Below are 17,331 nucleotides of genomic sequence, written 5' to 3' on the forward strand. Positions count from 1 at the left end.
AAGCTTATAGTACATCTTAAATTTGGTAGTGTAAGTCCAACTTTATTTTTATTTTGCAAAATTGTTTTGGTCATTCTTGGCTCTTTAGCATTCCAAATAAATTTTAAAATCATACAAGTATGAACAATAAGCCTGCTAGGAGTTTGACTGAGATGACATTGAGTCTGTAGAACGATTTGAATGAAGTGTAATCTTAATAACTGAGTTTTCTGATCAACATACAAGATAAAACTCTCCATTGATTTCAGTTCAGTTCAGTTCAGTCGCGCCCGACTCTTTGAAGCATGCCAGGCCTCCCTGTCCATCACCAACTCCCAGAGTTCACTCAGACTCACGTCCATCGAGTCAGTGATACCATCCAGCCATCTCAACCTCTGTCGTCCCCTTCTCCTCCTGCCCCCAATCCCTCCCAGCATCAGAGTCTTTTCCAGTGAGTCAACTCTTCACATGAGGTGGCCAAAGTACTGGAATTTCAGCTTTAGCATCATTCCTTCCAAAGAAATCCCAGGGCTGATCTCCTTCAGAATGGACTGGTTGGATCTCCTTACAGTCCAAGGGACTCTCAAGAGTCTTCTCCAACACCACAGTTTAAAAGCATCAATTCTTTGGTGCTCAGCCTTCTTCACAGTCCAACTCTCACATTCATACATGACTACAGGAAAATCCATAGCCTTGACTAGACAGACCTTAGTCGGCAAAGTAATGTCTCTGCTTTTGAATATGCTGTCTAGGTTGGTCCTAACTTTTCTTCCAAGGAGTAAATGGCTCTTAATTTCATGGCTGCAATCACCATCTGCAGTGATTTTGGAGCCCCAAAAAATAAAGTCTGACACTTTTTCCACTGTTTCCTCATCTATTTCCCATGAAGTGATGGGACCAGATGCCATGATCTTCGTTTTCTGAATGTTGACCTTTAAGCCAACTTTTTCACTCTCCACTTTCACTTTCATCAAGAGGCTTTTTAGTTCCTCTTCACTTTCTGCCATAAGGATGGTGTCATCTCCATTGATTTAGATCCTCCTTAATTTCTCTCATCGGTATTTTATTGTTTTCAGCGTCTCCTCTTAAATTTATCCTTAAGTTCCTTTAATACACTTTAATCCCATTATAAATGGTATTGTTTTATTACTTTTACTTTCTGAGTATTCATTCAGTATATAAAAATACAATTTATTTGTTATGTTCAATTTGTGTCACACAACATTAACAATAAAAGCTATAATTCAAGAAACTCACCTGGTATAAAATTTAAAAGTATATGAAAAATGTGAAAGTTATCAAACCAAAATGATTTTTCTAATAATATTCAGTTCAGTTCAGTCGTTCAGTCCTGTCCAACTCTTTGCAACCCCATGGATTGCAGCATGCCAGGTTTCCCTGTCCATCAGCAACTCCCACAGCTTACTCAAACGCAACTCCAAGGAGTCAGTGATGCCATCCAACCATCTCATCCTCTGTCATCCCCTTCTCCTGCCTTCAATCTTTCCCAGCATCAGGGTCTTTTCATATAATAACTTTCCTTCCAAGGAGCAAGTATCTTTTATTTTCATGGCTGCAGTCACCGTCTGCAGTGATTTGGGAGCCCAAGAAAATAAAGTCTGCCTCTCTTTCCACTGTTTCCCTATCTATTTGCCATGAAGTGATAGGACCAGATGCCATGATCTTAGTTTTCTGAATGTTTTTATTAGATTTTAAAGAAAAGCAAATAATTTTCCCTGATAAGCAAAAAGAACAAGTTTTATAAGTAATTTATGACAACTAAAATTAAATTGTTGTCCAACTTTTCACCATCAGTACTTTGTCACACAGTCTAGAGAATGGCATTACACTTCCTAGTTTAAATACTCAAGGAAGAAAGGTGAGCCAATAATTTTATATCCAGTAAAACTGGCTTTCAAATATATGTTGTCAACTTAAGAAGCTTTATGCCATGAGTTCTTCCTGAAGAATTTAGGAAACCAGTGGTCCCCAACCTTTTTGGCACCAGGGACCAGTTTTGTGGAAAACAATGTTTCCCCAGACCAGGGCCATGGGGATGGTTTCAGGATGACTCAAGTGTATTGCATTTATTGTGTACTTCATTTCAATTATTAATACATCAGTTCCTCGTCAGACAATTAGGCATCAGATCCTGAAGGTCGGGGACCCCTGTAGTACATGACTGCATCTTCAAAGACATAAAGATTGTGGTCTGAATAAGTTACTTGTGCATTGATGTATGTGTGCGCAGTTGTGCCTGACTCTGTGACCCCATGGACTGTAGCCTTCTGGGGTTCTCTGCCCATGGAATCTTCCAGGCAAAAATACTGAAGTACCTTGCCATTTCCTACTCCAGGGGATCTTCCTGACCCAGGGATCAAACTCCTGTCTCTTACATCTCTTGGATTGGCAGGCAGATTCTTTACCACAAATGAGTTAATTATAGAACTAAAAGTTAAGTGAGAGTTGAATAGAAGTATAGCATATAGCAGCTACATATTTCAAAAATGTAGATATAGTACAACTACACAAATGGAGGGATGAGGAGAGGACCTTTATAAAAAAGAGTAGTTTACCTCTTTTTAATAATCATACTGGTGGTGCTCATGGTATCCTTCAGTTCAGTTCAGTCGCTCAGTTGTGTCCGACTCTGCGACCCCTTGAATTGCAGCACGCCAGGCCTCCCTGTCCATCACCAACTCCCGGAGTTCACTCAGACTCATGTCCATCCAGTCAGAGATGCCATCCAGCCATCTCATCCTCTGTCGTCCCCTTTTCCTCCTGCCCCCCAGTCCCTCCCAGCATCAGAGTCTTAGCTTAAAACTATTATATGTGTAATATAGAGTAAAGCGAGTTGTAACCATGTGATATGTAGTACCAGAGTTTTCTGTATCTTGAAAAGCAGGATTCTTAATGTGGAGGAAAGGAGATATATATATAACACAGACATGCTTGTGATGAAGAAGGAACACATGGAAACCTTCTGGAGTATCCTGCAAAAGTTGAGTTTTTGACCTTGGTAATCATTACAAACATGTTTGCTTTATACGAGTTCTTTAATCCAAAGACTTGTTTTATATAAATTTCTGTATCTTTCTTTTATTTTATAATAAATGGCTAAACAAATAAAAAGTTGTAATAGGATTTTTCTCACCAAAAACCTTATTATTAGGAAAAACTTACATTATGCAAACCTAATAGAAATTTGCCAATAATTTTTATTAAATGCATTACTTTTGCTGGGGACCTGAAGGTGGATACCTTGAACCAGTGTGTCCTACCTCATCAGACTTACACCCCAGTGTTAAGTAAATCATGGGTTTCTGTGCCCCTTGGCTTGTCCTCTCGCTGACCGAGTGCCTCACACTACTTATATCTTCTGTTCTCCTAGAGCAAGTTCCTTCAAAGCCCTGTTCATGTGGCACCACCTTCATGATTCTTCCTCAAGATCATTAGGGTGAATTGCCTCTTACCCTTTGTACACACAGCATCTTTGTTTTACCAATAAATTGTTATTATTTGTTTATATCTCATTGATATTGGGGCAGGGGTTGATATTATTCCTTTTCTCTTTCTGATATAAGTGCAATATCAACAATATTAGTGAATAAATCAATCAGCCAAAATTAGCAGAAAGAAAAACATGACACTCAAGAAGCTTGTAGTTTAGTTATGGAAGCGGAATATCCAGAATTGAATTAACGAAAGATATTTTATTTTGTTTTGGTTTTTTACAAAGTAATATATAACAATTGCAGATAGAGAATTTACTAGATACATGAATTGGAGAGGGGGAGAATTATTGAGGTCTATGAGGAGCTATAAATGAGTGAGTTCAGCCTTCAGTCTAGAGAAAATTAGAATCAAATAGTTGATTAGTGGAGAATGGGTACTTTAGGCCAAAGCAGTTGATTTGCAAGGGAACAAACAAATGTTCAACAATTTGAAGAAAAGTATTATCATAACTGAGTTGGCAGGAGACATCACAAGGCACGTTCAGAAGAGAAAGAATGCCCAGTGGCACCTGGGTAGCATTGTGTTTTGTTCTGTTTCAACTTTGGTTCACTGTAACAGTCAGTAAGTAGTTGTAAGGGACTTTTTATATTTTAAAATTTTAAAAAATAATCCATAATTATATGATATAATAATTCAAACAGTACCCTTTAATTCTACTCTCCAGGGATAATCAGTTTTATGAATTTTTTGTGTATCCATTGTTTCCTATGCATATATAAAGGTATGTCTGTGTCATACAAATATTTATTAATATCTAGACCTATATTTATATTTCATCTCTTTATAATACAGGAATAGCATGACCCTATTTTTAAACTGCAGAGCACTTCATTTCCCCTATTAATGCACATGTAAGCTATATCTTATTTTTCATCACTGTGATAGCACACAGTGTGTTTTTCCTTTTGATCACCTGGGATCCTTTCAGTTCAGTTCAGTCACTTAGTCGTGTCCAACTCTTTGCGACCCCATGGACAGCAGCACGCCAGGCCTCCCTGTCCACCAACTCCTGGAGTTTACTCAAACTCATGTCCATTAGGTTGATGATGCCATCCAACCATCTCATCCTCTGTCATCCCCTTCTCCTGCCGCCTTCAATCTTTCCCAGCATCAGAGTCTTTGCAAATGAGTCAGTTCCTCACATCAGGTGGCCAAAGTATTGGAATTGCAGCTTCAGCCTCAGTCCTTCCAATGAACTCTCAGGACTGATCTCCTTTAGGATGGACTGGTTGGATCTCCTTGCAGTCCAAGGGACTTTCAAAACTCTTCTCCAACACCACAGTTCAAAAGCATCAATTCTTCGGCACTCAGCTGTTTTTGTCGTCCAACTCTCACATCCTTACATGGCTACTGGAAAAACCATAGCCTTGACTAAACAGACCTTTGTTGACAAAGTAATGTCTCTGCTTTTTAATATGCTATCTCGGTTGGTCATAACTTTCCTTCCAAGGAGTAAGCGTCTTTTAATTTCATGGCTGCAGTCACCATGTGCAGTGATTTGGGAGCCCAAGAAAATAAATTCTGACACTGTTTTCACTGTTTCCCCATCTATTTGCCATGAAGTAACAGGACCAGATGCCATGACCTTAGTTTTCTGAATGTTGAGCTTTAAGCCAACTTTTTCACTCTACTCTTTCACTTTCATCAAGAGGCACTTTTGTTCTTCTTCATTTTTTGCCATTAGGGTGGTATCATCTGCATATCTGAGGTTATTGATATTTCTCCCAGCAATCTTGATTCTAGCTTGTACCTCTTCCAGCCTAGCATTTCTCATGATGTGTTCTGCATGTAAGTTAAATGAGCAGGGTGATAATATACAGCCTTGATGTACTCCTTTTCCTATTTGGAACCAGTCTGTTGTTCCATGTCCAGTTTTAACTGTTGCTTCCTGACCTGTATACAGGTTTCTCAAGAGGCAGGTCAGGTGGTCTGGTATTCCCATCTCTTTCAGAATTTTCCACAGTTTTTTTGTGATCCACACAGTCAAAGGCTTTGGCATAGTCAATAAAGCAGAAATAGATGTTTTTCTGGAACTCTCTTGCTTTTTCAGTGATCCCGTGGATGTTGGCAATTTGATCTCTGGTTCCTCTGCCTTTTCTAAAACCAGCTTGAACATCTGAAAGTTTATACTTCACTTATTGTTGAAGCCTGGCTTGGAGAATTTTGAGCATTACTTTACTAGCGTGTGAGATGAGTGTAATTACTTGGTAGTTTGAGCATTCTTTGGGATGGAATGAACACTGACCTTTTCCAGTCCTGTAGACACTGCTGAGTTTTCCAAATTTGCTGCCATATTGAGTGCAGCACTTTCACAACATTATCTTTTAGGATTTGAAATAGCTCAACTGAAATTCCATCACCCTCACTAGCTTTGTTCGTAGTGATGCTACCTAAGGCCCAGTTGACTTCACTATCCAGGATGTCTGCCTCTAGGTGAATGATCACACCATCCTGATCATCTGGGTAGTGAAGATCTTTTTTGTATAGTTCTTCTGTGTATTCTTGCCACCTCTTCTTAATATCTTCTGCTTCTGTTAGGTCCATAGCATTTCTGTCCTTTATTGAGCCCATCTTTGCATGAAATGTTCCCTGGGTACCTCTGATTTTCTTGAAGAGATCTCTAGTCTTTCCCATTCTATTGTTTTCCTCTATTTCTTTGCACTGATCACTGAGAAAGGCTTTCTTATCTCTCCTTGCTCTTCTTTGAAACTCTGCATTCAAATGGGTATATCTTTCCTGCTTTTCGTTTCTCTTCTTTTCACAGCTATTTGTAAGGCCTCCTCAGACATCTATTTTGCTTCTTTGCATTTCGTTTTTAGGGGATAGTCTTGATCCCTGTCTCCTGTACAATGTCACGAACCTCTGTCCATAGTTCATCAGGCACTCTGTCTATCAGATCTAGTTCCTTAAATCTATTTCCTATTTCCACTGTATAATCGTAAGGGATTTGATTTAGGTCATACCTTGATCGTCTAGTGGTTTTCCCTGCTTTCTTCAATTTAAGTCTGAATCTGGCAATAAGGACTTCATGATCTGAGCAACAATCCTTTAGTTATAACAAAGAAATTTATTCCGTTTTCACTTATTGTCATAGCATAATTGTTATCCTATTTTCTTACTCTCTTTTTTACTGGTTCCTCTGTTTTCTATTTTCTACTCTATCATTGGGCTTTTGTTTTTTGTATTTCTCTTCTGCTGAAAATTTGTTTTATTGTTTTTTTGTTATTGTATTTCATATACTTATTAACTTTACATGGTAACTGCTGATGCTTTCTTTAAAAAATGGGGAAATAAGTATATTGAGTATTAATACTTTCCCCTAAATCACCTACCTCCTTATTAGTATAATGATACTACTTTTATATTAGCAGAGTTTATAATATTTACATTTTTCTATAATGATTTATCCTACAAATAAATGTTTAGCCTTCATTTTCTATTTAAATGAATGTTTTTCTCACCTCCGTGTCTGTCATTCCCCAGCTTTGCTGGGCTGAATTCTTAATTTGAATTTAGTTCTTGGTTGGATGTTTTTCATTATTAAGTAATTTTTCAAAATGGGTCAAGAAGTGTTGCCTTCTTTTCTGCAGTGTTTTTTGGAATGCTTTCTCAAATGTTTTTCTTTTTTTTTTATTCATGTGTGAGGACAATTTGAATTTGCCTGGATTTTTAGATGACTTGGTTTTTCTCTTGACACTATACTTATGCTTACTGCATGCAATAACCTCTAATATTTTCTCTTTTACTATATTTAATTTTTAAATACTCATTTTGATCCATTAAGTTAATTTCATGTTCTATGTTATTTAGTTTTTTTGAAATCTATACTAAAATAATAGTGTCATATGACCAGGCATAATGATCTAAGGTTACCAGCCACGTCAATTCCATATATTCTCTCAAAATGTCTTCAGGCCTGGTCTGAGTGTACTACCTTGACAGCTTTGCCATAACCTGACATTTTAGGAGAGCAGATCGCTATAACAAGAGATCAGCCTGGACACTGATGCTGGGAAGGATTGAAGGCAAAAGGAGAAGGGGGTAGCAGAGGATGAGATGGTTACATAGCATCACCAACTCAATGGACATGAATTTGAGCAAACTCTGGAAGGTGGTAGAGGACAGAGGAGCCTGGTGTGTTGCGGTCCCTGGGGTTGCAAACAGTTGGACATGACTTAGCAACTGAATAACAACAGTGAAGTCTCTTAGATGATTTAAGGTTTTATTTTGCTAAGTTTATCTTTGTTTATCTTGCTCTTGTCATCCTGCCTTTTCAGCTACAGAGTGGACTGATGCTCTTTTCTCTTCTCTTCATTTGCCTCTATGAAGTTTCTTCAAGGTAGAAGGAAATTTCTCTCTTAGTGGAAATTTCTCTCTTTTAGCTCTCTCTCTCCTCCACTCTCAAGTTGGAACCTCACAAAGATTTACCCTACAATCCCAGCATCCTAAACTCTCTTTTTCTAATCAAAAGTTTGTCTGTAATTCTCTGGTCTCTTTCTCCTACTTTTCAGTGCTAGAGACAAAGCTATATATTGACTCTTGACATACTACCTGTTTTGGATGGAGTTCAGATTTTATTGCATGATTTGAAACTATGACTGTATCCTATTTCTATGGTAGATGGAATTTCTTCTCAATTTCTCAATCATTCATTCATTTAGAATACAAGGAACAAAGTGGAATAACCACACTCTTGCTCCATCATTTATCACACTCTTTTTTTAGAAAGCCTTGATCTGACAGTGATGCAATAGAAATACTCTTTGAAGAAGATTATTCTAGTACCTTTTAAGGGATAAAGTGGGATGTGGTGACATACAAAAAAATGTTAGCATAATCCCACCAGCACAACCTAATAGAACTTGCTGCAGTGATAGAATTAGCCTCCATTTGGGCTGTCCAATATAGAAGTCCCAAGCACATTTAGCTGTTGAGTACTTGCAATGTGGCTTATGAAACTGAGAAACTGAATTTTAAATGTTCAAAAATTGTAATTAATTCCAGTTTAAATTTATGTAGCCTCAATACAGTTAATGCCTACCATGCTGGATGGTGCAGACCAGGCAATATAAAGCCTGGACACTAGTCTGTGGCTATAGAAATGGAAATAAAATAAGCTATTCAAGAGTTATAATGGAAAAAAGAAACAACAACGTTTTTGTAGGGGAAAAGAGAGGGAGGAGATTGAAACAATTCAAAGGCAGTGTGCTGGGGAGAATGAGGAAGCTGGTGGTACCATCCAATAAAAAGGGAATACTATCCAGGACTATTTTGAAAAGTAGATATTTTAACAGGTTGAGTTCCCAGTGGTAAAGAGACGTCTACGTGGAAATGACTATAAACAATTAGAATTCTCACACTGAATTGGGGCAGAGAGAGGTCAGAACAACCAAAAAAAGAAATGTCTATTTCCTTGACATTTCTCTCTTGAGAGAGTCTTTTCTGCTTCCATATACCCCTTTTCAGAGATTGCCTTGTCCTCCCCCACATGGAGAGATCCTGATATATGGCATAATAATGGCGGTTCAGAGAAATTACTGTTTCACCTACTGAGTGATTAATATGAAATTAGTTACTGAAGCACTCAGTGGCACAGAAAAGATCAAGGAGAAATTTGGTTTTAGAAAGAAAAAGTACAAGATAAAATACTGCTTTGCATATATGGAATACTTTTCATCCGGGAATCTTTACGTACTCAGCAAGCTTAATTAATGAGAAAACCTCTGAGAAAGAGAGTGATAAAACAAGGAATACAGAGTCTTGTGTTCTGTTTCTGTGATTCTTTGAAAGATCAAGCTTGGTGTTTTCCTTTTTCATTAATGCGTAAGCATAGCCCTGTGTGGCAACCATAAGATGTTCATCTTTCCACTGAGTGATTTATCTAGGAGGTCTCCCACTTAGGAGGAATAGCAACCACACAACCCCCCCCACACCCACTTTATTGATGTCCTATTCTCTATTTGCAATGGATATCCATCCCTGCCATCACAGTGCAGCAAGCATCCTCTGATAATCCAGTCTGCACCATCCCTAGAAAGATTATTTTGTTACAGAATGGGGCATGTTATCTTCTCCATCAAAAATTATTCAAAACAAACATTCATGAATCTGGGACTAACATACATTGAAAGAGGACGGGCAGGGCCTCTTGACAGGTACCCTACTGTGTAATCTTCCTTTCATCTTCATTCAACATCCCTTGGAGATTCAAGCTCCCCTTTGCATAAAATATAAATTCGCCTCATTACTTATGTGTAGGGTACATAATTTGACCTAGTCAAAAGAGATATGCAATAATATATCATGACATTTATTTTCATCTGTTGTGATTGAAGATACTGTTTTTTTGTCCTATACCTTCTTCTTCATATTTTTATCTTTTCTTCCTCCTCTTTACTCAAAGTAGGGGAAAAAGCCATTCTACCAAAAGGAAAATACCTTGAAAGATCGTGGCTTTTAAAGATTTTTACAAAGAGTTTGATGTTCTGTAAAATAAAACTAGCTGCTGTGTGCAAAAACAGCTGTTTTTATTTGAAGAGGAAAAGATAGGGAATTCAGGTTTTTTTTTTTTCACTCATGTAGGCCTTCAATATATATTTCTAGGCAGATATAGATCTTTCACTCTTAGCCCGCAATCCTTTCATATTCTTGGAGGCCAGGTCTTCAGATTTATCCCCATCCTTTCTTGAGTCTTTCTTTCACCTCCTGAGCCCGCATTGTCTTCTCTCCTCCTGTACTCAATGCACCTTATTTGCCCGGTGATGTGAGGTCGCATTCTTTCCTCTTTAGTGGAGAACACCTCCTGACACCATCATATCACCGTCATCCACTAAGATGCCACAGTGACTTGTCCATTTTCACGTGCAACTGGGAATTTAGGAGATCCAGTCTAACACTTTCCAGATTAAATGTCAAATTCTCAAAATTCAGATGGGTTTGGAATACACTGAACTGTATCTTACTGCTCGCATTCCCGGTAGTCTACACGGTACACTGATTAGCAGTAGCATTTTGTAATATCACTAAAGGCTTTAGTGCTGTGGAGTTCTGCCAGTAATGGTGTTTAATTCACTTATATGTGCCAATTCGTCTCTGTCAGGAGCCTATTAATTTCACTCTTTTACTCTGTCCCTAGTCCCTGTATAATGAAACACAATGATCCCCATTTGTGTAACCAAAAACTTACAGTCTCTTATAAATTATCTCTGATACCACTGCTTTTAGTGACCAGAAAGCCTCTGTAGTTTCTTTTTCATAGTTAAATCAATTTTTGCAAGCGCTTTTCTTTAGAAGAATACACTAAAAATCAAAGGCACCAAATAAGAAAGTCACAGACAAAGTACAAGATTCTGATGGGCTCTTTGACGTGCATCCCTTTCCCAAGGTAGGCTTCTAGAATATTACACCAAAGATGGACTGTTCCCATGAGCACAGCCCATTTATAGAGAAAAAATGTTAATAAAAATCAGCCTCTGACTCTGTAATCAGCCTAGTCATCAGCAGACAAAATGTTTAAATAACTGCGTTGGAGAAGGAAATGGCAACCCACTCCAGTATTCTTGCCTGGAGCATCCCAGGGACGGGGGAGCCTGGTGGGCTGCCGTCTCTGGGGTTGCACAGAGTTGGACACGACTGAAGAGACTTAGCAGCAGCAGCATTGCTATAAAAGTAAAGCTGGTATTGTTTAGTTGTTAAGTCATGTCCGACTCTTTTGCGACCCCATGAACTGCAATCCACCAGGCTCCTCTGTCCCTGGGATTTCCCAGCCGAGAATACTGGAGTGGGTTGCCATTTCCTTCTCCAGGGGATCTTCCAGACCCTGTAACAAATAAAGTGTTAGTCAGTCAGTCGTGTCTGACTCCTTGTGAACTCATGGATTGTAGCCAGCCAGGCTCCTCTGTCCATGAGATTTTCCAGTCAAGAATACTGAAATGGGTTGCCATTCCCTTCTCCAGGGGACTTTCCCAACTCAGGAATCGAACCCGGATCTCCCGCATTGCAGGCTTATTCTTTACTGTCAGAGCCACTAGGGAAGCATATGTAACAAATAAAATGAATCCTGTGGAGTTTGCTCTTAGCATTTCTGCATGGTGTGATCTTCAGTATCCACAAAAGTGGCAGTTAAGTAACTGACAAGAAGTAATTAACATAGATTCAGGAGAGTCTATCATTGTATAAGCATTTAAACTCACATACATCTTGTTCTACATTTTTCAGGATTGGAGCAAAACATCAGGAGCTAAGGGAAAAGCAGGCAAGAAGTCTTATTGATTATGCTACTGGTGCAATTGGATCACTGCATGATATGGACGATGATGAAGTGGACCCCAACTATGCCAGAGTGAACCACTTCCGGGAACCATGTACATCCGCAAATGTCTACAGGTCTCCATCTCCGCCTCGGGCTGGACCACTGGGCTACCCTCGAGATGGCCGTCCACTGTCTCCAGAGAGAGACCAATTAGAGAGTCTCTATGCCAAGGTCAACAAGCCATACCATCCACCAGTGCCAGCTGACAGGTAATGTAACTTATTGAAAGATGAATGTGGTTTTAATTCAGTAAGTTTCAAATTATCTCCACTGCTGAAGCAGATAAAAATATATCCTTCAACCTGTTAAAATTGAAATGACATAGTACCCTTGACAAGTGCTATGCTTTGACCTACCCATAAGGTATCAGCCATCAAAAATAAAACAATTGCCAGTTATAAGGTGGCATGAATGAATAGCAGTAGTTGAGTTCATGAGGCAACAGGGAGCAATTTTTGAAGGAATGCTATAACAGAGAACTGGTGATGAAAACTTTGAAGGGATGTTATCCTTTCTCCTAAGAGTCCTACTGTAAAAGATAGATTCTAGAAGATTGCATGACTCTTGAAGGTGAGGGGTCAGAGAAGAAAGTGTTGATTTCTAAGTCGGTATAATTGTAGATAACCTCTGAATTGCAGAAGACTTTGAAAAGATTGAGATTTTCTACTGAAGGCATGTGTGATCAGGTATAGATATTCCTGGGTGATCAGAGGTAGAAAAGGAGATAATCTTTGCAACAGGAGTTTGATGAAGTAGAGGAAGATAAGAGGTGATAAGGCCAAGGATCTTAAGGTTTAGCAGCTGAGGAAAGAGATAATAGGACCATCTGTCAGTACAATCAAAGTAGGTAGGGAGCAGAATGATTCCAACCCCACCTCCTGCCAGAAGCAAAATGCCTCATTTCTTGAAAGGGTGGTATAAGAGAGTGTTAGTCAATATACATTGTTAGGTGACCCTTGGAATTACACACACAAGGAATGAGTTGACTGACCTTGGTTTAATCTGCTGTAACTTGAAGTCTGGAGGGAGGAGGTATGTGTTGGGGGGGAGGGGTTGCTGGGTGGCAGGCACAAAGAACTCTCACTCTAGATGAAAAAAAAAAAAAAAAAAGACTTGTTTTCCAGATTCCCTTTGGTCCTGACAACCACCCAGTCCCTATTAGTAACCAGCTTTTGTGTGATAGCATGATATATTGTATATGTTTACCATTTACATTTCCCCAGCTGGGTGATATTATGCACTTTCAATTAGGTTGGGGAGAGGAAGGAAAATCATGGCGTTTTTATGCAGACTGTAAAGTGCAGCTTCACAAGACTGATTACCTTTCAGAGCCTTTCCAATAACCAAGTGGGAAGGAAGGAGCAATTTTTAATCCTTACTGTCAAGCTTCCAGGTTGATAGTATTAAAGAAAGATGGTCAAGTTTTTCTTTGGGATAAAATGAAAATATAAATTCCTGTGACTGTGTGAGAGTGTGTGAGACAGCCATAACAGAACTGTTAATTCAAAGGACTGATTAAGAGCTAGTCTTTTTCTCCCAAGCCTTAATAAAGGGTTGAATTTTTGTCACATAAATGATGGGACCAGGCATGAGTCTCTTCTGGCCCAGACAAAAGCCAATCTTACCTTCTCTGAATCAGATAGGTCTTCATTGCAAACCCATTGGCAAGTGCCCTCTGCTAGAATTCCAGTGCAGAACTGTTTCTATGAACCTCCAAAGCCGATGTTTCTGATTCCATGAAAATAAATACTAAGCATTCTAATAACAAAAAATTCATTGTTCAAATGTGTGTGAAAAGGTCTGGGTTAAGCCATATTGAATAGGTTTTCTTACTTCTGTCTTCTTATCCCCAATAACTAACATACCTTGTAAGTTTCTAAGAGGAGCATATAACAGCACTTCTACTCCTCAAATTTTTGTCACCGAAGGCTTATTTTTCTTTCTAGATCATATGGCTATTCTTTGGAACACTGGAAGACTCTACCTGATACTAATTTTCACCCATGTAGATTTGACCTGGACAGAAATTTCTTAGGATAATTGTAACTGTAGCCACAGTAGCATGATATCAGAAAAAATATATATATATATATAATGTGTGTGTGTGTGTATATATATATATATATATATATATATATATATATATAAAATGTGTGTGTATTTTTTTTTTTTTTACTGCATAGCCCAGACATGTGTAAGGAATATTCTTTCCTTTGGGTCTAACCTCTCTGTATTAATAAATGATCTAAAGTTCTTTAGGTGGAGTTTTAGACAGTTGTCATATTTTGGGGTAACATATCAAAGTGTAACTATACTCAGAATTATCTTTATTCTGTTCTTATCTTTAACCATATTTAAGATTTGTTCTGCTCCTTGTTCTTTAAATCTTAAGCAATTTCTGCTTCAGCATATAATAAGCATTCAATAATGTTAGCTATCATCATCATCATTATTACTTGTTAGCTATCATCATCATCATTATTACTTGTTTTTATCAATGAAATTCTGAACTCTCCAACATGCCTGGGTCCTAGTAAGTCTAATAAAGTTGATGTGGTGCTCATAGGCGGGAACTCTGAGCTCTAACCCTATCTTATTTACAGTTAGAGGCCTGTCGTTCATTTAATCATCTATAGTCTTTCAGTCACTCAGTGAGTGTTTGTTCTAGCTACTGTTTCAAGCTCTAGGAATTTTAAAAAGATGACTAAGAGGTGGTTCCATTCCAGAGAAAATTATATTCTAGGGAGGAGGAGATCGACACATATAGAAATAAATAATTACAATTTAACATAAACAGAAGAAAAAGCTTTTCTAACTCTGCTGCTCATGAAAGGTCTCCAAATGGAAATGATATCTGAACTGGTTCTGGAAGAATTCATACAAATTGATCAGATACAGAAAAAAAATTGTTTTCCTTATAGACAAGTTAGCATGCACAGGGGTGAAGTGGCTGGAAAGAACAGGGCACATTAGGGAAGCTCAGAACATGGAGAGTGGATGGGAAGGAACATGACAGAAGATGAATCTGGCTCCAGTTACAATTATCCTAAGAAATTTCTGTCCAGGTCAAATCTACATGGGTGAAAATTAGTATCAGGTAGTGTTCCAGTGTTCCAAAGAATAGACATATGATCTAGAAAGAAAAATAAGAAGATTGGAGCCAGGTTGTGCATGAATAGGTTCCATCCTGTATTCACACCTTATGATTGGTGGTAGCTGTCTGCAGATCTATGGTAAGAAGGGTTCTGAAGTTATGCCTGAATAGTGCTGCCTTCCCTGGGCTACAGAAGAATGAGCAGTAGTGTGTGGGTAGTGGGGAATCCTGTGTACAGTGGGAACCATCAAAATGCCATAACTGGAGAATGAGCTGATAGATCTGTATTTGGAGGAAATAGCTCTGCCAGTTTGATGGCAGACAAACAAGAAGATGGTTAGATGGTTAGACAAATGAAGATATGATTACAGTAGTGAGGGATGGCAAGGGTCTGGATTAAGAGAGTGGCATTGAAAACGGGAGAAAATAAAAAGCAGCCAAAAACCTTAGCTTAAAACTAGGAGACAGTTGTTTAGCAGAGACCAGAGGCAAGATTAGCCTACCTAGACACAGCATCTAAACCTCACTTTTAGCACTTCAGATTTGACATGGCTGCTATCACCTTCATTTATAAATATTTATTGAAGTTAAAACATGAGGCAGGCTCTGTGCTCAGAGCTGGCTTTACAAGGATGAAGAAAACAAGCACATAACCTTGAGCAGTTTAGTCATTTCTTCAGTATAAACTCCTCTGGCTATTTCAGTCTTATAATGGACATCTTTAGCCTTCTTAGTAGCCATATTCTGCCTACGCTCAAGTCTCCTGAACTTATAACTGCCAACTGCCCTCTGTTGAGGACGCCATGCACAGTTGGGTACTGTTTCAGATATGGCTAGAAAACACAGAAATCTTTGGGACTCTTAGATCCTTTGGTCTTAGTCCTTTACACTTGTTAATGCAGCCTAAACTTTTTTATTAGCTGTCATTATTGGCTTTTATTACACCAAGTTAAATATTTGCTTGTTGGGTTGGCCAATTTTTGTAGCCAATAAAGATATTTTAAAGTATTGATTTTTGTCCTCCAGTATATTAGCTAGCCTTGCTAGGTTTATACCATTCTCATATTTAATCAGTGTGGACTCGTGTATGTCATTGATAGGATCATTGATCAATGTCAAGTATAATCCCTTCAACTCATCACCTGAGACCTCCATTAATCAATGCTCTCTCAGATGTTCAGTTAACTATTAATCCAGTCTGCTGTTTAGCTGGTGTGCATTCCTGGTTCATCCATGAACATCATGGAAGACTGTCAGATATCTTACTGATATTAATATACAGTGTTTTTGCAAGAACCTTTGATTTACCAATCTAGTAGTCCTTACAAGAAAGGAATTTAATTGTTCTTGGTAAATCCTAGAGACAAATTTTATCCTCTTCCAGGTTAGTGTCCATTTAGACTTAATTCTGCAATAGAAAATTTTCTGTGGTCCATGTGGTACCAGGTACTTAATATCTATTTGTTAAATACATACTTATTGACTGATGATATTGCAGCTGTGAAATTAAATTGACAAACAATGCACAGTTCCTCAATATTCCAGTTAAATGACCTTGATTCCCCAGCAGATCTTCATCAATTTTTGTATGAAATTTTACTGAGCATCTGTTGTCTTCCATAGATCATACAAAGAAATTTAGAGACTATCTTTGCCCTAAAGAAACTAAGTCTAAAAGCTGAAGCTGTCTCATAAATAAATAATTATATTAGCTTCTCTGGTGACTCAGATGGTAAAGAATCTACCTGCAATGTGAGAAACTTGAGTTCAATCCCTGAGTTGGGAAGTAGAAGGAGTCATAACGAGTGTGAGGAGAAAAGGCAAAAACCTAGAAAACAGTTAAGATTCTCCTAGCTCAGTCTTATCACCAGCATAAGTGAGGAATGTACTTAGCTACTTTTATTACACATTTAGCTCCTATGTCAGCTGTTAAATATCATGACTCATCAGATGTTCCTAGGCTTCCCTGCTAGCTCAGATGGTAAAAAAAAAAAAATCTGCCTGCAATGCGAGAGACTCAGGTTCACTCCCTGGGTCAGGAAGATCCCCTGGAGAAGGGAATGGCTTCCCAGTCCAGTATTCTTGCCTGGAGAATTCCATGGACAAAGAAGCCTGGTGGGCTATTGTCCATGGGATCACAGAGTCAGGCACAACTGAGCGACTAACACATATGTTAGATATCCCAAAGTTTGTCATCAGAACTAATGCTATCTTCCTTACCTCGTTATTCTTATGTTCATTTGGTTCAAAGTCGGGCTCAATGTTGTCCACAGAATGAAGTAGCTGAATTTCTAGGGGCCTCAGAAGAGCTGTCAATAGCAATAGTGGATCCAGTCAGATCCTGTTTGGCTGTAAACAATAGAAAACCCAACTGATATATTTGTCTCAACTTTTAAGAAATGTAGGTGGTCCTGGCCCTCATAAAGTAGGC

The 17,331-nt window shown here is 38.4% G+C and overlaps 1 protein-coding gene across 6 annotated transcripts in view; it reads left to right on the forward strand.

Annotated features, from left to right (window-relative positions):
• Positions 1-17,331, forward strand: part of PARD3B (par-3 family cell polarity regulator beta) — a 1,199,064-nt gene that overhangs the window by 960,151 nt on the left and 221,582 nt on the right. For all 6 annotated transcript variants that reach the window (XM_060410277.1, XM_060410276.1, XM_004004847.6 and 3 more), the window contains one exon: positions 11,713-12,015. In XM_060410277.1, coding sequence (XP_060266260.1) covers positions 11,713-12,015 — 303 coding nt within the window. The remainder of the gene's footprint in view (positions 1-11,712; positions 12,016-17,331) is intronic.

This window comes from Ovis aries, chromosome 2 (assembly GCF_016772045.2).
Source record: "Ovis aries strain OAR_USU_Benz2616 breed Rambouillet chromosome 2, ARS-UI_Ramb_v3.0, whole genome shotgun sequence".
NCBI classification, from domain to species: Eukaryota; Metazoa; Chordata; class Mammalia; order Artiodactyla; family Bovidae; genus Ovis; species Ovis aries.